Here is a 22,452-nt window from a genome sequence, read left to right on the forward strand (position 1 = left end):
CTGATGATTAATAAATGGTCATCTGACATAAAAATGTTCCTAAAAACATATGCAGTTCACACCAAATGAAGGGCTATTATATATCTTTTATTCAGTATAATTTTTTGGTATAGAGTATTGCATAGTTGGACACCAGCTTTTAGAAGGGGGGGGTATTGAATTTTCTATTACAGGGGGAAGTGCACCTAATCCTGTAAAAAGCCCTTTTTTATGCCACAGTTTTTAAACTTTCCATGAAAGGTCCTTCATAAAAAAGTGAGGGGCGAGCTGACTTCCTGAGCGAATCGAAGAGGAAGGGTTGAACGCCCCTTGACCCCCCCCCCCAAAAAAAAAGAATAGGAATATTACCTTATATATTATTCTTCCATTTTTCTTTCCATATGAAATTAACCAGACTATGGCGGCTGTTGCATTCATGATATTTTTTTATGTTTTTTAGTATGCATAAATTTGTCAATATGAATAGAAATGGTTTCCACATTTCGAGAACTAAAAATGGTTTTCTAAACATCAATAGATTGTCACCTCAATCAATCAATCAGTTTATTGTACTTAAAAAAAAATTACATGCACTTAATGGTTATTTGACTTACGAAACGCAGCTTTTGGAGACCTATAACAATAATAAAAAATTAAAAATACAATAGACTATACACTAGGTTCACAATGCACAAAAAAGGATCACAGAAAGCAGAGAAACAGAGAATACCTGCTCAACGTTAGATAAGGAAAAAAAAACAAGAGTGAAATCTATAGCTTATCTCCAAGAAACAAAATCTTCCGAGAAATCTAAAAAAATACCACGGACGCACACAAATACCGTTGTCTAGATTCGTGGTTCCCAACCGATTTCGGACCATGCCCCATTCAGGCATTTCTAAAATCCTAATGTCCCCCCCCCCTCGTGACATTTAAATCCTGTTATTCAAAATTTTACATATATTCACCTTAAGGAAGCTTAAAAGGCCATTGGTATTTGGTACACCAACTTGGTATATTTTTCTCAGGTCGTCCTCTAGGCATATTTTATGCTAATGAAAAATATCGCCAGCATAAAACACCTTTTATACAACGCATGACGTTATTGCAATACTACCGTGTATTTTTTTGGTCTTTAAATTCATATGAATGTGACGTCAGTAACATGATTTTTTTTTAATTAAGTCAGCCAAATGGTGCACGCCCTGCCCATGACCCACCAAAATACTGCCACCCACACCGGTGGGCCTGCACCCTACGTTGGGAATCACGGCTCTAAATTACTGCGCGCAAGCTCAGTGGCAACTCAAGCCTGCTTCACCGTTCCGATCGTTCATTTTTGAACACTCTCAGCTCATTAAGACCGTTTACTTAAAATAGAACTTGAAGAAAGAAGTGATTGAAAACTACATTTTAAAGGCGTCTCATTTCAATCTCAAGAAGCTGCTACAAATGCAAATATGCATCGGCCTCATTTCCTGTCGCAACAGTCACACTGGGAAGAGTGGCTATTTAAAACAAAATTTAGGCTTAAAACCTCGGGTATTCTGGTGCATCTTAACTTAGTAAGCTCAAAGACTATAGCCTTGGACAAAGTCGACCTAAAACACCAAAGATTTTAAATTTATTTATCTTCATAAATTTAATATTTGTCATTATAAATTTAATATCTTGTCATCAAAATCTACCATATTACTCAGAAATTTACCATTTTCTTCCTAGTTTCTTAAATTTTTCATGAAATACTCCTTTTCTGACTTGCTTCGCAATTAATCTGGCTACCTATGGGTCAACTCCATCAATTTTCGAGTTCTTACTATTCTCCCTATAAATTGCCTTCATTTTTTGTGGTTTTGACTTTGTCAATTTTTTTTTTTTTATTTAACACAGAACGCCTGTTTCAACTGTTCCATTTTTGTGAGTTAATTTCAAATATCTAACCACATTAAACCGAGGCCGTATCCAGGGAGGGGGGGTCCGGAGGTTTGACACCCCCGAAATTTTTGTCGACGTGTAAAAATATAATAATTTATTACATTTGTACCGGATCTGACAGGCGAGTGGGGAAGGGGGAGAATGAGGAGGAGAGGGAGAAAGAGAGGGGAATGACAGAGGGAGATAAGGTGAAAGACAGAGAGAAGAGTAGAGAGAGAGAGAGAGAGAGAGAGAGAGAGAGAGAGAGAGAGAGAGAGAGAGAGAGAGAGATAGAGAGATAGAGAGATAGAGAGATAGAGATAGAGAGAGATTGAGAGATAGAGAGAGAGTGGGAGAGAGAGATAGAGAGAGAGAGAGAGAGAGAGAGGGAGAGAGAGAGAGGGAGAGAGAGAGAGAGAGAGAGAGAGAGGGGGAGAGAGAGAGAGAGAGAGAGAGAGAGAGAGAGAGAGAGAGAGAGAGAGAGAGAGAGAGAGAGAGAGAGAGAGAGAGAGAGAGAGAGAGAGAGAGAGAGAGACAGACAGAGAGACAGAGAGAGAGGAGAGAGAGAGAGAGAGAGAGAGAGAAAGAAGAAGAAGAGAGAGAGAGTTTTAATGTAGGAATATGACATAAAGTTTGTTCTTCGATGGCGATACAAATTTAGAACGCTGACAAAAACAAGCGGCCTGAATATAGTACAAAAAGAAGAAAAACTACCTGTTGATAGGGTGAGAATGCCTCATCTTCTAAAAGAAAAGGGGTTATAATTGTGTGGGGTACATGAGCAATTTGACCACGTGAATTTCTGCACTTCCACCAATTCTTGCTATCGTCAATTACCTATAAGAAAAAGTAATCAAATCTAAACAAAGACAATAATTTACGTCAATTTTTCTTAAGAACAGAAGGTTCCCGATTACCTGAAGCTTAACAGGCTTCTCTGATTGATCCTATCCTAATTAAAATTTAGTCAGAATGTATTACTTAATTATCACGTTTGATTTTTTAATCGATTATTCGACATAAACATTATATTAATCCTTTGAGTTTGGTCCACTTTCATTTTTTTGTAGTTTCGTTTTTATATACTTTTAATATCTCCATTTTCCAGTAACTTTCTGTAAGTTTCTTCGTCATTTCCAAAGTTAAAGTGTCGTGCTTGTTCCCAGTCAATTCTAAGCCTTATTCTTTAACCCCTCCTATGACTTTCCTGATTACCTCTTTGGTAATCTGTATTTCTTCATCTGTAAACATGGCCTAACTGTTCCCGCTTCACAGCTTTCCTACATTTAACTAAACTCTTCCAAATCCCGATCCTATCACGATATCGGGTGTAAATATATTACACCCTTAATAGTGGAAAAAACTTTTGAAACAACGTTCTGAACTTTTATGATTATATTAGCTATAATTATTCACTTTTTTGCACAGATAAGAATTAATAATAACTTTTGCATTAAGCCATTTGCGACACTGAGCAGAGAGGTACGAAGAGATTAATTTTGAGTATCTTTTGAACTGGTAGTTAAATAATAAGATTAGGGAAATCGAGTATTTCTCCAGTGAAGTACTAACAGTAAAGTATAAGGTTGAAACCTCTAAAGTGAGAAAACTCATTTGTAAGGTACATAAATCCAACAGAGGTTTGCGGGTCCACAGAGCATAACTTTTTTTTTTTTTTTTTTAAAGACACTCTCCAAAAAAGAAGAAAAAAGGACATAGCTCGAATGGGTTTTTATCTCCAATAGTTACGAAAAAATTTCAATTGACAACTCTGTTTTTTAGTCCGTATTTTCGTAAATTTGGAGTCCCCCCCCCCCCCCAAAAAAAAATCTCTGACTCGTACAATCGTAACAAGAATTTATATAAAGAAATTTTTGATGAGTTTTTCTTAAAAAATTTAATTTAATTTCTTTTTAAATTAAAAAAAAAACTCATTTATAAGGTACACAGCCCAACAGAGGTTTGCGGGTAATCAGAGCACAACTGGTTCTTTTCAATTTTAACTTATGCATGTAAACTATTGTTCTGGGAGTTTCCAAAGTCTTGACCTACGTTTTAAAGGGTACTCTGGACCATAAAAGGAAACACACTTAGATACAACATTGATTAGGCATTAGGCCACTCAAACTAAGAAAAGAGTGACAAAATCAGCCTAGAGTGCCTCTTCAATGCCTAGTAAGAACAAGAGACAACTAAAAGAAATAAAGAAGGTAATTTCTTGCATAAAGATATCAGCAATTCGACGGAAATCATGGAAACAAAATACGACAGTACCAAGATAGTTAAGTTTCTTCATCAAAATCTTATCCGATTTTCCACGAGTATGTTCTAGCACTAAAATGCGATTATCAAGGTCCAATATACACATTGTCACTTATAGGATGATTTGAACTATGGTCACTATTCACTAATTGAAACTCTTCCACCTTAACATCATCCAGTGCCATGTAAAGCTGTTTTTACAACCTTCACATCATCGGAACACTTTCCTTCTAGATCTATTCACTTTAGGGAATAGAAAATCACATGGGCCAAGGTTTGGTGATTAGGGAGGGTGCAAATTGATAGTCTACCCCTGAGAGCCCAAATAGCGGTCAACAAAAAGGCTGTATCCTGGGGCGCTGCCAAAATGGAGGAACCACTGACCTAACTGTCGAAGTTTCCGTACACTTCCTCAGCAGCTCTTGCTATAAATGTCTTATTAACTTCAAGTAAGAGTGTCAGGGTGTAATTTGCTGTAAGACTCCAGTTTGCCCCCCCCCCCCCCCGAGCTGAAATTTAGTTTCTGCAGAAAATCTTGTCAAAACTAAGGTAAGGCTGCATTATTGAAGCATCAAAAGAAACAGGTCAGTTTTCTTTGGTATATCGTTGTCTTCATAGCACTATATGGCTCATATTTCACTTTTCACTGTCATTTTCACTTGATTTCGGAAAATTTGCTCCGACAGCCCCCCCCCCCCCCCGGGGTATTTTGACGAAAGTACACCACTGAAGAGTATTAATAAATAGTTAAAAATTTAGATTCATTAGCCTTTGCTATGTGATCAACAAAATAAAACACTGCTTTTCTGAGGAAAGTAAGTAGACATAGACATAGACATAGACATAGGTTTATTAAGATCGAACAGCGTAGCCATGGCTAATTTATGTCGTCTTTACAACAATATGAAAAAAAAAAAATACAAATAACACTATAAAAACAGTAAGACGTGAATTCAAATACCACTAAGTCTTGTTGTATGCTTCTACGAAAGAGGGGACAAACGTGTTTTTGTAGCGGTTGGTCCTGCAGACAGGGGGTTGTAGCTTCGACTGGGATCTGGTTCTTTGGTTAACAGGAGCATCAGGTGGGAGGATCAGTCTGTGATGGGGCGAAGATAGCAGTGACTTGCCGAGGGACATGATCAGTGATAATCGTCTGTCGCTGAGAGATTCAAGGTTAAGTTCTTGCAAGAGTTTGTTGTAGTCGTCACTTCTGTTACCAACGATTATGTTAACAGCTCGTTCCTGCAAAGATTCAAGGTCATCGCAAAGGTAGTGGGTGCTCTGGACAAAAGGTTCCCAGACAGCGACGGCATATTCGAGTAGAGGTCTCACATACGTAATATAGGCATTTTTTAGGCTTTGAGTGTCGCAGCCAAACCTGCGCATCAGGACTAGGGTCTGAAGTGATGCATTGCCAGCCTTAATAACCTTCTCCACGTGTTCGATGAATGTGCAGTCCATCGATAATGTGACTCCGAGGATTTTTGCAGATGGAACAACAGGGAAAGGGACTTGCGGGAATTCCAGATCACGTTTTAAGGGGCAAAACCTGAGGATCATTGATTTATCTGCATTCAGTGTCAACTTGTAACGTTCACAGTCCTCAGAGAAGGATGCCAGAAGGGTCTCGCTGAACTGACGTTCGATTACACCTTCTCTGACGAGGTATTTGAGGACAAATGATAAATCGTCGACGAATTTGAGTCGCTCTTCGAAATTCTGAACGAGGAAGTTGATGAGGGAGATAAATATGAAACCAGCAAGTCTTGTACCCTGAGGGGCTCCACAGGTAAGTTTAGACCAGTATGAGATCAAGTCACCTTCAAACAATGGAAATACACACTGCATTCTGTCCTGAAGGAAGCTCATCACTAATGCAAGAGACCGCTTCTGTGCGCCCATTGCTCGCATATTTTTTGCTGCCGTAAGATGACAAATCAGGTCAAATGCCTTCCTGAAATCGGCGAGAGCTAGGTCGATGAAGGTACTGCCCTTGTCAAGCCACTTAAAGATAATGTCAACTAGGCGCACGAGGTATATCGAGGTATTGCAACCTTTGAGGCCGCCATACTGGTAACGGTCTATGTTTTCCCGCGTTTGCTTGAGCAATTCACGCAGGATGAATGACTCGGTGACTTTTGCAAAGGTAGATGTGATTGATATCGGTCGTAACTCGTTGCAACATTTGGGTGTTTTAGTCTTCGGTATAACACGCACAAATGCGCGTTTCCAGCACGACGGGAAAGTTGACTGGGCGAAACATTCGCTGATGATGTGTCCAAGTGGCTTGGCGAGGAAAAGAGAGAACTCTCGTATTAACCTTATAGGCAGCTCTTCAGGAAAAGAGCTACTCGATGGACACAACTTGTTCAGCTCTTTAAAAACTTGATGCTCAACTATTTCGATTTCACCTTCGTCAGGGCATATTGACAGTAGATTCTCTATTTCAGTGTTAGTTGGGGCAGGAAAGGATGTACAAATGTCAGTAAAGTAATTGTTGACGTCATTTGCACTCACGAGTGACCCATCATCGTTCAGAATACGGATACTGGATGATACTGTTTTTCCAGCAATCTGCCTCACTAGACGGTGCCAATTACGGGGATCCTTTTTTATTTCAGGGTCCGAAAGGGATTTTCCGAAGGACTTTCTTGCCTCGCAACAAAGGCTAACTATTTTGTTTCTTAATAATCGTAACGACGTTGCATCACCACTTGACTGCCTTACAGTGTTTTTTTCGCAAATAAGCTATTTTATTTTTGGAGTGATCTAGGGCTTGTCAGATTCCCTCACGAAAAATTGATTTTACAGAAAAACTTCCAACCATTTGTCATAGAGTAGGGACTGAAATATTTCTGCTTTTCTGTTGACATCGCTTTCGTTGTATACTTCGCTGAAGCAGTGAGTACCGACCCACATTCCTTACGTATTAATAGCAGACTTCGTGATAGGTCTCCGGAGTACTTTTATATTCTTAAGCTTCCTGATTTCACTTTTTACCTTCATCAGCAGAGTGTGATGGTCCGATTTGCCCAAAGGCCCGTTCGAAGACACGTCTTTGTAATATGGAGCAAGGTTTGTAAGAATAAGGTCAAGGGTGCTCCCGGTCACATGGGTGGGTATCTTGACCACTTGTGACATACCCAGCGTATTGGCAAGCCATTGTTTCTTTGTTTGGTTGAAGTCACCAGCTATTATGAAGCCTGGGCGGCTATACCGCTGACGTAATGTGTCTAACGTAGACTGAAGGTAGGATACCAACAGCCGTCTGTTTTTGGCGCTTTCAGGATAGTAGATACTTGCAATAATGATGCAAGAGACATCTTGTGGTAAATGTTTTGGCTTGCATAATGCCCAGATCGTTTCATGGTTAGGGTCATTGAAGTTATCTAAATATTTGCAGGGGATATCATCGCGTACATACAGGACAACACCTCCGCCAATCCTGTCTGTTCTAGTGTTCAAGAAAACCTTGTAACCAGCCATCCTTCCACTTGTTTCGTCGAGCTGCCATGTTTCGGTAATTGCGGCGATATGGATATTATTCTGACGTAGAATGACATCTAACTCATCTACTTTATTCGTTAGTGAGCGGACGTTGCTCAGAAGGAAGTTGGTGTTTACAAGAGAGAACCTGCGGTGATAATACTGGAGGACAATCAGACCCGAGATTATTGGTAGGAGCATTGTTGTCAGGGATCAGCCGGGGCGGTAGGCTCACGCGCGGTATTGAGACTAAACAACTCTCATGCTTAGGCTTTTGGCTGGTCAATCGTCCGTAGGTGACTAGCACGTCAATCTTAAATTTTTTTCTGCCACCTCTGCGTCCTCTTCTTGTTCGCTTGCGAACGAAGGGAACGTCATCTATATTTTTATAAATTCTTAGTATGACGACTGTGGCTATGACAGATGGCGCCAAAACAGCAAAAGAAATGAAAGTACCTTTTTTGCATTGATCAATCCAGTTTTCAGCAGCAGCCTCAGTCACAAAGAATAGCACTATTAATACAGTTTTGATTAATACCACTTTCATCGCAAAGGGAGGAGTATTTCAAGGCACAGAACAAGTTAAACTAGGATAGAATGACTTGCAGCCTCAACGGCGCGAGAGCCATCTATTATCCCAAGTAGCGAAATAGAAACTAAAAATGAACAAAAACTAATGATTCGGGCCCCGTTCCGAGTTCATGTGATTAGAAAATTTTTAAGACAAGTGTCAACAGTGCTCACAAGCATATACTCGTTACCAAAGAGGTGATGGACTGGCGTATCCTTAGGATATTCTCTTAATAAGTACCGGGAATTTCTGGCTCAGTAGAATGTAGCAACCTGTTACGTAGGGGCATATGTGTGAGTGTGTCATGGTGGATTATTAATTGTGCAAAATACATAAAACTCGAACAACGCTTTTGCGTGAACATTTTGATTTAAAGCTGGGAAGTCTGCTCGGGGGACTTAAGAACTATTTAAAAAGCTGTATAAATAGCTGACACGGTCAAACGTGTTAATCAGATTCAGAGATAGCCATAAGATAATCGAAGATAACCACTGGTCCCGTCGGCTTTTTACACAAAAAGAATAAACAAAATCATTGTGGAAATGTGCAATTTATTGCACTCAAACCGTAGACTTACAAGTAAGAAGATTGCTGAAAACGTCAACTTAGGTTCATTCCTTTCATCTAACCTTAACTAATGATTTGAACATGCATCCAAGTGTTTCCGAAATTTGTTCCCAAATTGTCAGACAAGCAGAAATAACAGCAATTTGAAACGTCCTAAGAAATCAACCTAAAACTCACTATTTTGGAGCAGGGTAATACCAGGTGACAAGTCCAAGGTCTTTTGACCCAGAATAAAGGCCTGATTTTCCCGATGGAAAATATTATATTAACCATTACCAAAGAAAGTGCAACAATGTCGGTCGAAGTTGCACACAATTTTTTTCCTATTCTAGGATATATTCTACACAAAGAATTTGCCCCAAGGGAGCAGACAGTCAACCAACAATAAAAGCGTCTTTCAACATTTGCACAAATATGTTCAGCGCCAAAGGGCTGCTCTTGGGAAGATAACCTGGTCCTTTCTCCACGACAACACACCAACACATTATGTGTTCTCGATCCCCGAATTTTTGGCGGAATTCAACATTCCTGTGCTTCCACAATCTACATATTTGCCTGATTTGGCCCCTACAGACTTCTAACTGTTTCTTAAATTGAAATATCCCTGAAAGGAAGGGATTTGCCTCAGCTGACAAAATCCAAGTAAATACGCAGAATTCTACGAACCCTTGCAGAAGAAAATTTTCAGGAATGCTTCCAGAAGTGGAAACACTATTAGAATTAGTGTATTCGTTCACCAGTGGAATACTTTGAAGAAAATCAATCATAAAAGCCAGTAAGTCCTGCCATTTTTACGTTACAAGCCGTTTTAAAACTTTCCAATCCCATCTATCTACAGATATCTATCCGTACGTATAGATAATTCTGATGACCTTTAACTTTGACAAGCTTTCTTTTTTTGGTTTTTCCTTTTCGTTTTGCTCGATTGATTCATATTTATTGAAATTAGACCTACATCCAAACCAGGACCCCCCCCCTCTCCCAGATTTATCACTGTTCCAATTACAGTACAACTAAATAGAATCTAATTCATGTCGATTTTATGCAGCTTTCATTTCAGAAGAAAAACCATTTCAGAAGAAGAAGAGCCATTTCATTTCAGAAGAAGAATACTCCTTGACAATAAAAGTTCTTTCACATAGTACATCTGTTAGCTCTTCGCCATTCAGCCGAACTATTTAGCCATACTGCATTTTTCAAATGTGAAAAACAAGGCATATATTTTTCAACTGAGAAAGTTTTTGTGTGAAATTATTGTAATTTCTCTATAAAGACCGAATACACTAAAACTTGCACTCACGAGAGAAGTCTTTGAGCTCCCCCTCTATCTGATTTTACGATTCTTATTCAAGATTCCCTATAATTTCTATATTATTCGTTATTTCGCCTAATTTCCTGTCCCCCTGACATAAATTTGAACATAGGCGCCTGTCCATGTTCATGAAATCAACAGGGTCATACAAATATATTTAGGTTATGAGAATGAGATTTAAAAGAAACGGAAAGGGAAAATATTGATATGTATGAGAAGACCTCGACATTGACTCAATAAAGGACACCCCTCCCCAACCTTACGTGCAGTTTAAACCATAGCCTAATATTTTAAAAACTGAAGTCGCAAGCAAACGTTCAGTCAATAATAAGGGTTGAAAAGAAAAGCCACAAAAATAGTGATAGGAACAACCGAAATTGGTTTTACAAAATATTTCTTCATAAGAAAGGAAAGCTGTCTACCTCTAAAAGTTCTCCTCGAACAACTGTTAGCTCCTTATCATTATTTGCGGTTCTTGGGTAAGTAACTTGCACGATTCTCGCATCTCGTTTTCGAAGTTCATCAATCCATACGCGTCGTCGACGTTCTGACATGTCTTCAATGCCACCTCTATCTACTGAATCAGCAGAGACATCACTTCCCGGACGATTTGAAGTGCGATAATCAGATGGAGGGGTTTCAGATCTATTAAAAGAGAAAAAAAAGTTTTTAATTTAACACTCGTATTAAATCATCAAAATCAGAGTTAGCGAGTTTAGGATCAGCATCAAATCACTACCTTCAGGTTGATTTGACATCCAATTAAATAAAAAAAACAAGTTTTTTAAACTGAAAGTAAGGAACGACGTTAAAACTTAAAACGAACAGAAATTATTCCGTATATGAAGGGGGCTGTCCCCTCCTCAACGCCTCGCTCTTTACGCTAAAGTTTTTTTATTGTTTAAAAAAATAGAGTTGTGAGAAAGTCAAACTTTAGCGTAAAGAGCGAGGCGTTGAGGAGGGGACAGCCACTTTCATATAAGGAATAATTTCTGTTAGTTTTAAGTTTTAACGTCGTTCCTTACTTTCAGTTAAAAAAACGTGTTTTTTTTATTTAATTTTTGAACGTTTTTGAATTAATGCAGGTTTTGATTTTGGCTCACCGTACATGAATAATTAAAACAAAATTTGCATATTATATTTAGTTAAATGGCTTTCTCGAAACTTGTTTAATTTTATTTACGAACGTTTTTATTAGTAATAAATATATGTAACTTAGAATTAACTTACGTAACGAACTTCTATATTCATAAATTTTTAACACGTATGTTAGGGGGTTCGCCCCCTAGTCAATACCCTGCTCTTTAAACTATAGTTCGAATTTTTTTTCCAGTTCTTTAAAAATGACCTCTTAAAATCAGTTGATCAGTTGAAAAACTTGTTTTTTTTTAATTTAATTCCTGATCTTTTTCTTTAATAATGCTGGGAAATCCGGCGCCCCCTTCATAGCAATGTCCCTTCCCCCATGAAAACTTCCTTCATGGAAAGATCCTTCCATATAGCCCCCGACCCTCTCCTTCCCCCACCTACCAGAAAAAATCTCCTCTGAAAAAGTCTGTATACTTCCCAATAACCAATACTATATGTTAACATTGAGTAAAGTTCATAACTTTCAGCCCTCCCCCTGGAGACTGTGGGGGATCAAGTCATCCTAAAAGACATTTCTATCATATTTTCGACCTTGCTGAACAAAATGGCTATCTCAAAATTTTGATCGGGTGACTTTGGGACAAAAATGAGCGTGGGAGGGGGCCTAGTTGCCCTCCATTTTTTTTGTTCACTTAAAAAGGGAACTATAAATTTTAGTTTCAGTTCCAATGAGCCCGCTCAAGATCTTCTAGGACCACTGGGTCGATACGATCACCCCTGGGACAAAAAACAAACAAAAAAAAAAAAGCATAAATACACAAACAAACAAACACGCATCCGTGATCTTTCTTCTGGCAAAAAATGGAAAATTCCACATTTTTGTAGATATGTGCTTAAAACCTGTACAGTAGAGTTCTCTTGTGCGCTGAATACGATTGTATGAATTTCATCAAGATTTTATAGTTGTTAGGAGGCCTTTCCCCCTTTTTTTGAAAATCAGGCAAATTTTCTCAGGCCAGTAACTTTTGATAGGTAAGACTAGACTTGATGAAATTTATATATTTGAAATCAGGATTATAATATGATTCTTTTGATGCATCTATTGGTATCAAAATCACGTTTTTTAGAGTTTCGGTTACCATTGAGCCGGGTCGCTCCTTACTTACAGTTCGTTACCACGAACTGTTTGATAATCAGTTAGGAGATTCAAGGGTCAAATAAAAAAAAAAACTTTTGTGACTCTCTTTCAGATAAAATCAGGAAAGTGTGACACTGGACTCGTGATCCTGTAGCTTTGGGAAACTTAGTACAAGGCTGAGTCATTATCAAATTAGAAGCTTGTAAAGGTAAGACGCTCTTGCAAGATAAATTTATACTTCTATTTACTCCTTTTTTTCAAAATTCATGTGACTTTTTGTTTTATTTATTCAATTGATAAAAAATATTAAAACAATGTATACGGTTATATCTTTCAGCTTTTCTGAGTAAGAGAGGTAGCAACCTCCTTTCCTCTGATGGACTTATATATACGTATTATAGTATATTAGGACAGGCCAGATTCACCTGTCTAGATTTCCCTGGATAATATCACGATAGATATCCCTTTATTTTATCCAAAACGGACCGAGATGAAATCAGCATTTCCCCTGGCTTTTAATTTGACAAAAAAAGAGCCAAAGATCGATCTGAAGGACTAATTCTTATCAAAAAACTCTTTTTTTTTGTTTTTGGGGGAGGGGCATGAGTGAATGTAATTTTTTCGTTTCAACAGAAGATTGTGTGTTATGGTCTTTTTTTTTAATCAATTTTTTTTTTACGTCCAACAAACCCTTTTCCTTATCGTCCGACACATCCTTTTTTTATCGTCCGACATATCCACCCGACATACTTCTAAGACATTCTTTTAATTCAGAACGGCCGAGAAGTCAACTAAGATACATAGGGGATGAACTGATAAATGAAGCCACAAGGGTAAGAGCCACAATTAACGAAATAGCCCATGTAAAACAGAGACTTCGTAGATACATCTGTATAGAGATGTGGGCATATGTTGATGTGACCATAAATCAGCATCAATAAATAAATGAAACCCAAAACGAACAGAAATTACAATAAATAACCGAGTCAAACTCAAAACGAACAGAAATTAACATAAGTTGGGCTCAAAAGCCCTATGCCTTCCCAAGGCCAAAACAAAATTTGCACTTTACTGAAAAAATATAAATGTTTTTACTTTTATAACTTTAATTAATCAAATAATATTAACACATTGATTACTAAATATCAGTATATGTATATTGAACTGACAATGCACACTCATTTGTATTTTATTCAGTAAAGTGCAAATTTTGTTCTGGCCTTGGGAAGCATAGGGGGATTTGAGCCCAACTTATGATAATTTCTGTTCGTTTTGAGTTTGACTTGGTTATTTATTGTAATTTCTGTTCGTTTTGGGTTTCATTTATTTAATTATTCTGATTTGTGGTAGTTTCACACTTGGTAGATTATTTGATTTTATTTTTGCTCATTTTTTGTTTAATGGAGTTCTTTACTTTTCTTTGAAAAACTTATTTTGTGGGAAAAGTTTTTTTAATTAATTTCTGTTCGTTTTATATTGACATAGTCTTTTCAGGGAAAAAGTAAATAATGCTTTAAATCTTTTTTTTTTTAGACTTTATAGTTTGGCCTGCTATTTGTATGCTGGAGAAAATTTTTCAGCATTTCTTAGTAGGATATACCTTTTTAATAATCTGGACACAAATAGTAGTGTTTAATTTAGTTTCATACCTCCTCTAGTTGACCTGAAATGGAAAACTTGATACCATTCGCAAAAAAATCTGTTTACTTTCTTTGATAGCTTGGATATATATTTTTTATTTATTTATTCACAAACGGGTTAAAATAAATAAATAAACAAAAAGCACAATCCAATGCATTACTGCATGCCGGACAAAATACACTTACACTATTTTGATTTGGTTAAATTTTAAGAGCAGCAGTAGCCCCGAAAGTCTGAACATAATACCCTCAGTCGTTCTTGGGATACTGCTGAGATGCTTTATTGGGAATTAGCATTATAACAGTGCATTTTGATTTAATCTTTAGGCAACATTTATTTTTTAAACATAATGGGCCAATGAGAGGGTGGGCGTGGAAGGGGTATTAGTTGCCCTCCAATCACTTTCGACGATTAAAAAGGGCATCGGCCCTTTCTAATTTCAATCGAATTAGCCCTTTTCAAAGTTCCCACAACAACTCCCTCGATACGAAGTGCCCTGGTCTAAACAACAACAACAACAAAAATAATAATAAATTTTACCCACATCGATCTTTACTATAATAAAAATGTCAAGCCTTCCAATCACTTTCGACCATTAAAAAGGGCACTAGGCCTTTCGATTTCTAATCAAATGAGCCCTTTTTGAAACGACAACGCTTTCTATAAACACCTTATATGCTCCCAGGGCATAAATTACAACATATGAAGCTAAGAGAGGAAAGGAAATAATAAATGAAAAATACAACCAAAAAAGGGTGAGAAAACGAGGATTTTGTCAGCCAGTGGCAAAATATGAAGACAAAAAACAAGCAAATACTTCGACAAGGACCTCCGCCAAGTCGTCCTCAGTGCTAAACAAAAAAAGAAAAGAAAAAAACAGCAAAAAACTAACCTTTTGGAGTTTACTGTACAAGATACGACCAGACACCCGACCCTATGGTTGTAATAAATTACAACCCTTACCCTAAGGGCTGTTAGGGTGGTTGTCATCCTCTAAGACCTAATTTCCAGAACATTCAATTACGTTAAACAAGATGGCCATCTCAAAATTTTGATTGCATGTGTTTGGGGAAATGGTGGGCGTGAAAGGGGCGGTAGTCGCTCTCCAATCACTTTCAACTATTAAAAATGGCACTAGCCCTTTCAATTTCCAATCAAATGAGCCCTTTTTGCAGTTTCTACGACAATACTTTCAATAAAATCTTGTAGGCCCCCCGGGCCTAACTTACACCCCTTGTCCTGAGGGCTGCGGGGGGGGGGGGTGTCATTCTCAAAGACCGAGTGTCCATAACTGTCTACTACGTTTAATAAAAAGAGCATCTGCAAATTTTGATTGGATAGTTTCGGGGGACAGGTGGGCATAAGAGGGGAGTTAGTTATCCTCCAATCATTTCTGACAATTAAAAAGGGTACTAATCCTCTCAATTTCCAATTGACTGAACCCCTTTTGAAGTTATACGACAACTCTATCTATAAAAACCTTATATGCCCCCAGACATAACTTACAACATTTGCCCTTAGGGCTCTGGGGGGTTTGATATCCTTAAATACACAATTTCCACAACTTTCAACTACTTTGAACAAAATGGCTATCTCTAAGCTTTGATTCAATGTTGGACGTGAAAGGGGGGTTAATTACTCTCCATTCAATTTTGACTATTAAAAAGGGCCATTTCAATTTCCAATCAAATGAGCCCTTTTCGAAATTTCTACAACAACTTTCTATATAAACTTTATATGCCCCTAGGGCTTAACTTAAAACCCTTGGACTGAGGGCTCTGAGGGGGTTATCACCCTGACAGACCTAATTTCACGAACTTTCAACTACGTTGAACAAAATGAATATCTCAAAAAATTTCGATAAGAAGTGTGTTCGGGAAAACGGTAGGTGTGAGAGGGGCGTTAGTCACTCTCCAATCACTTTCAACTATTAAAGCAGGCAGTAGCCCTTTCAATTTCCAATTGAATGAGCCCTTTTGAAATTTCTACGACAACGCTTTCAATAAAAACCTTATATGTCCCCAGGACTTAACTTACAAGCCTTGCCCTGAGGTCTGGGGGGGGCAGTTGTCATCCTTAAAGACTTAATTTCAAGAACTTTCAACTACGTTGAATAAAATGGCTATCTCAAAATTTGATTGGATGTGTTTGGGGAAAAGGTGGGCGTGAGAGTGGGGCTAGTTGCCCTCAAATCACTTTCAACTATTAAAAAGGGCACTAGCCCTTTGAATTTTCGATCGAATGAGCCCTTTTTCAAGTTTCTACGACGAAGATTTCAATAAAAACCTTATATGCCCCCAGGGCATAACTTATAACCCTTGCCCTGAAAACTGTGGGGGAGTGTCCTGCTCAAAGGTATAATTTCCTGAACTTTGATCTTCGTGGAACAAAATGGCTATCTAAAAATTTTGATTTGATATGTTTGGGGAAATGGTGGGCTTGGCAGAAGTGTTAGTTTCCTTCCAATCACTTTCGACTATTAAAAAGTGCACTCGACATTTCAGTTTCCAATCTAATGGGCCGCTTTCCACGTTTATTAGACAATATTTTCTATAAAAACCTTATATGCCCCCAGAACATAACTTACAACCCTTGCCCTGAGGACTGTGGGGGAGTGTCCTCCTCTAAAACATAATTTGTATCTGGAAATCAACAACTCTGAACAAAATGGCTATCTAAAAATTTTGATTAGATGTGCTGGGGGGAAAGATGGGCGAGCAAGGGGGGATAGTTGCCCTCAAATAACTTTCGACTATTAAACAGGGCTCTATACCGTTGGATTTCCAATCGAATGAACCCCTTTTCAAGTTTTTACTACAAAGATTTCAATAAAAACTTATACGCACCCAGGGAATAACTTATAACCCTTGCCATGAAGACTGTGGGGGAGTGTCCTGCTCAAAGGTATAATTTCCTGAACATAAAACTGCGTGGAACAAAATGGCTATCTCAAAAGTTTGATTGGATGTTTTTGGGGTAATGGTGGGCGTGGAAGGGGTGTTAGTTGCCTTCCAATTACTTCCGACTAGTATAAAGGGGACTAGCCATTTCAATTTCCAATCGAATGAGCCCTTTTTGAAGTTTCTACGACAACGCGTTCTATAAAAACCTTATATGCCCCCAGGGCATAACTTACAACCCTTGCCCTGAGGGCTATGAGGGGGTTGTCATCCTCAAAGACCTAATTTACAGAACTTAAAACTACGTTGAATAAAATGGTTATCTCAAAATTTTGATTGAATGTGCTTGGGGGAATGATAAGCGTGGGGGGGGGGGGGCTAGTTGCCATCCAATCACTTTCGACTATTAAAAAGAGCACTATTCTTTGAATTTCCAATCGAATGAGCCTTTTTTGAAGTTTCTACGACAACGCCTTCTATAAAAACCTTATAAGCCCCCAGGGCATAACTTAGAACCCTTCCCTTGAAGACTGTGAGGGAGTGTCCTCATCAAAACCATATATTCTATCTGGAAATCAACTACGCTGAACAAAATGGCTATCTCAAAATTTTGATTGAATGTGTTTCGGGAAACGGTGGGCGTGGAAGGGGTGTTAGTTGCCTTACAATCACTTTCGACTATTAAAAAGGGCACTAGCCGCTCCAATTTCCAATCGAATGAGCCCTTTTCGAAGTTTCTACGACAACTCCTTCGATACGAAGTGCCCGGGTTTGGAGAAAGAAAAAAAAAAAAAAATTGTGCCCACATCGTTCTTTACTTAGGCAGCGCTAGCGCGCTGCCTATTATACAAGGGGAATGATGAAATTAAGCGAAATTTCTTTTATTACTTTTCCCATTACAATTAATTTACTATAAAAATTTTCAACACGACCTTCTTTAAGGTCGATGCACTTCTACAGGTGGACGAGGCTCATTACGAAGAATCCTTAGATCTTTTTTGTTACTGCCTCGGAAATTCGAGTTCATTTGTTCGAGAAAGTTTTTTTAGTCTCTGGTGTTATTTCCTTGTGTTTCAACATAACCAGCACGAACAACTTTTCAACACAACCTCCTTTAAGGTCAGTGCACTTCTATAGGCGGGCCATTTTTTAAGAAATCTGGAAATCTCTTTATGAGCCATGCTTTCGCTGCGTCTTTTAATAGAAACCATCCTTTTTCTAATCTCCCCCTTCCCAAAAAACTACACCCTCCAGAATAATATTTTATTTATTTATTTTTTTGTTACTGCTTCAGAAATTCGAGTTTATTGGTTTGAGAAAGTTTTTTTTAAATCTCCGGTATTATTTCTTTTTGTTTTAACACAACCAACACGAACAACTTTTCAACACAATCTCCTCTAAGGTCAATGCACTTCTATAGGTGGGCCACTTTTTAAGAAATCTGGAAATCTCTTTATGAGCAATGCTTTCGCTGGATATTTTAATAGAAACTATCCTTTTTCTAATCTCCCCCCTTCCCAAAAAATTATCCCCTCCAGAATAATATTTTATTTATTTATTTTTTTTGTTACTGCCTCGGAAATTCGAGTTTATTTGTTTGAGAAAGTTTTTTTTTTTTAATCTTCGGTATTATTTCTTTCAGTTTTGACACAACCAACACGAACAACTTTTCAACACAATCTCCTCTAAGGTCAATGCATTTCTACAGGCTTTTTTTTTCTTTTTTAACCAGATTTCTTTTTTTTAAGAAATATGAAAACCTCTTTATGAGCCAGGTTTTTACTGCGTCTTTTTCTTCATCAGTCCTATCAAAATAAACGCCTCTTAACTGTTCTGCGAGATTGGGGAATATAAGGAAAATCAGATGGGGTTTGTCTAGGCTATAGGATGGATTTAGGGCAAATCCAACCGAAATTCTCTCAAAACTTATTTTGGAATGCGGGAAGAATGCGCTTGGGCGCTGTCTGATGGAAAAGGATACCGCAATATAACTTTCCTAGACACTTTTTAGGCAATTTCTCAATTTGCTCATAATTCCTATATAGTAAGCTTTTAGGACAGTTTATCAACGTTCAGAAAGTCTACAATACAAACCCTTTAGAGCTCCAGAAAACGGTTGCCATTACCTTGTTGACAAAAATTTCGTGCATTTCTTGAATGCCCCTCGTAAAATCCATATCCCCTCCGTTTCCCCCTTTTCCGGGACGATGATATATAGAATTTTAAGTACTCATGACAATCAAAAGACAGGGTTAACAGTGCTCTAAAAACACCGAAAACCAAACAGCAAATCTGACATTATTTCCAGAAACAATTCGATGCTTCTAACCAAATGAAAGAAAGAAATACTTTCTCCTGGTACGAACAGAAAATGAATTTCTGGGCTCTTTGGACTCACGAAAAAAAAAATACACAGAAAAATGATAATATCAAAAATGTGCTAATATACAGAAATCAGAAACAGAAAAAAAAAACTGAGAAAAACTGACCAACATTAGATAACGAAAAAAAAAGAACAGAGTATGAGTACAACAGTTCAGAAAATACCTGACCTTTGTTATAAAAGAGGAGAGATGTCAATCAGGACGAAATTTTAAAGTGAAAATGACTAAAAAATGGAGCCCCCCCCCTAAGAACCCAAGATATACAAAAGAAAAAAATAATTATAATATTCAGAAAAAAGAGGCACTTTTCTAAAAAAAAAATTGCATCAGAGCCTATCGAACGAAAGGCAGAAGAAACCGTAACGTATAGGCCTACTCTCTTGTGAAGATCAGGAGCCCACACTCTGTAATTGTGTAATGAGAACTACTCGATCCAAGTACCCGCTGCACAACGTCACACGATTGTTTTCAGAGCTGAAGATTAGTGGCTGGCTGGGAGTTACAGACACTTACCAATTATATGACGCGTGACGTTTTTCTCCAGCCACCTCCTCCCTCCAGGAAAGAATTGTTAAATCAAAGTTTAAATCATGGATACACTAAAAATAATTGAGTTTTGCGTGTTTTGAGTTATCACAGACTTTGAAGTGTCTTAAAAACGACTTGGTTCATTTTAATGCTGAAACCTTGGTAGTAATTTGACGAGTAAAATTTTTTTTTAAAGTAATTTGACGAGTAAAATGCTGAAACCTCCTTGGCTTTTGTTGACGAGTGCATTGGCTACTTTATGCTATTTCCTCTAGGTATTACCTTCATCAGTCAATGGCAAGGATGAGGAGCAAGGGTATGACACATATACAACGGAAAATCACACACTCAACTGATATAAGATATGCTGAGGATAACTTCACCAGTCAATGGCAGGGATGAGGAGCAAGGGTATGACAAATATGCATTGGGAAATCACAAAGTCAACTGACATAAGATATGTTGAGGATAACTTCATCAGTCGGGGGACAACTTCACATAAGTGGAGGGGATGAGAAGCAACATAAAAAAAGACAGCCATAACGTGGACCTGAACCACGAAGCTTTTAAACATTTAAGGGCCCACGTTATAATTAATAGCCCAAAAGACTTAAAGCACGATAAAAAAAGAAAATAATTACCTTTCACGCCTAAGTGGTGATGGAACTGATCGTTCAGAATCATAGAAGTACCGTTCATTCTGAAAAAAAAAGAGAGAAAGAAGTCACAAAAAATACACACGAAACTACAAGGAATGCGCAGGAAGAGGATAACTTTCTAGGGGAAAACCTTATGTTTTTGTGTCAACCTTTATTTTGATTATTTGACAGGTTCAGATGCAAAATCGACTAAATATCACCAAACAATCGAGAAAAGTACCAATTACACCAATCCTTTGGTAAAAGAGTCTTCTCTTTTTACGCACAGGACATGTTCACCTAATTATAGTTTTTAGTTAACAAGACATTTCTCTTAGAAAAAAAAGAAGCAAATTTTTCCAGATAAATTTTCATAATTTTGTTTCAGAACGGTTATTAATCCTTAAAAAAATAAAAGGACAAAGTCAATCAAGGGCTTTGGGGTAAAAATAGCAGAAAAAAACGGAATGAGATAGCAATCTATTTGGCTTTTGAACAGCTCCTTTGTATCTATTCTATTTGCCATAACTTATGTTATTTTTCATGGCTATACCATATTTGCCTATTATTTTACTTTTCGCACTGAAAGAAAATACAGCTGAAAGTTTACAGCTGTATTTACAGCAAGTACGTGTTCATAAAAAAAATAAACAAAATTAAATAAAATAAAAATAAAAAAAAACATAAAAAATTACGGAAAATAAAGTTTTCCATTGCCTTTTTTTAACAGTTTTGAATTTTATTTTCTTTGGATAATTTGGAAACTTTTCGGAGTAATCACAAAACAAAATTTATGTTTAACTGTTCATTGTTCAGCATATCATTAATACATAAAGTTCTATAATAAATTCAAAAATCTAATCAGCTTCTTTTAGCGCACTCAGTTTTACAAAATATATTTCTTTTTTTTTTGTGGGATAGCTCATAATTCAGAAAAAAAAAGAAAGACAGAAGCAAAACTATGAGTACTAGAATTGATCTGATTTCAATCAGATCAATTGATCTGATTGATCTGATAGAATTGGTATTTCCTATTCAAGCATAAAAAGCAGTAATAGAAAACTTTTCTTAACGCTAAAGTTTTTTTAGTATTTTCATAAGAGCTATTAATTCTAATTAACGGCCTTTGTGATTAAGGGGTCATTCTTAAAGAATTGGAAACAAATTCGAACTTTAGCGTAAAGATCGAGGTATTGACTAGGGGGTCCCCTAATATATGTAATAAAATGTACGAATATAGAAGTTCGTTACGTAAGTTAACTCGTAAGTTACGTAAATTTGATACTAATAAAAATGTTCGTAAATAAAACTACACAACTTTCGAGAAAGTCATTTAGCCAAAAAAAGGTAAAATTAATGTACAAATGTCGTTTTAATTATTCATGTACGGTTAGCCAAAATCAAAACCTGCATTAATTTAAAAACTTTCAGAAATTAAATATAAAAAAACAAGTTTTTTTTAACTGAAAGTAAGGAGCGATATTAAAACTTAAGACGAACAGAAATTATTCCGTATACGAAAGGGGCTGTAGACTAAACTTGATGAAAATTTATATTTGAAATCAGTATAAAAATATGATTCTTTTGATATATCTACTGGTATCAAAATTCCGCTTTCTAGAGTTTCGGTTACTATTCAGCCGGGTCGCTCCTTACTTACAGTTCGTTACCACGAACTGTTTGATAAGTAACCTTTATCAGGTACTTCAGGTTGGATCTAAATTCGTAAATGATAAAAAAATTTGAAGAAACACTATTTTTATATTAAATCATACCTGAAGGAAGCTTCGAGGGGGGTCACTCCCGAGGAACATGTGATTTAACGCACGAAGGTCTGAGTCGCTACGGAAACCAGGCTTAAAATTGGCGAAAAATAAAGCCTAATTTGGCCAAGTATATGTAGGTTCCCAGCATCAGTAGGTAGCAAATTACTTAGTAATATGATACTTTTTAGACTGAGAGATGCTGTAGACAAAGTTTTAAGAGAAAAACAGTGCGGTTTTAGAAAAGGTAGAGGTTGTGTTGACCAAATTTTCACTC

The 22,452-nt window shown here is 37.2% G+C and overlaps 1 protein-coding gene across 1 annotated transcript in view; it reads right to left on the reverse strand.

Moving 5' to 3' along the window:
- LOC148944743 (epidermal growth factor receptor kinase substrate 8-like) overlaps positions 1 to 22,452 on the reverse strand; it is a 107,702-nt gene that overhangs the window by 32,861 nt on the left and 52,389 nt on the right. The window contains exons 9-11 of the mRNA XM_089100491.1: positions 20,416 to 20,474; positions 10,517 to 10,739; positions 2,608 to 2,730 (exon numbers count right to left, since the gene is read on the reverse strand). Of these exons, the coding sequence (XP_088956617.1) occupies positions 2,608 to 2,730; positions 10,517 to 10,739; positions 20,416 to 20,474 (405 nt within the window). The remainder of the gene's footprint in view (positions 1 to 2,607; positions 2,731 to 10,516; positions 10,740 to 20,415; positions 20,475 to 22,452) is intronic.

The sequence above is a fragment of the Artemia sp. Qi Xiang Cuo genome, chromosome 14 (genome assembly GCF_049724085.1).
Source record: "Artemia sp. Qi Xiang Cuo chromosome 14, ASM4972408v1, whole genome shotgun sequence".
In the NCBI taxonomy this organism is placed as follows: Eukaryota; Metazoa; Arthropoda; class Branchiopoda; order Anostraca; family Artemiidae; genus Artemia; species Artemia sp. Qi Xiang Cuo.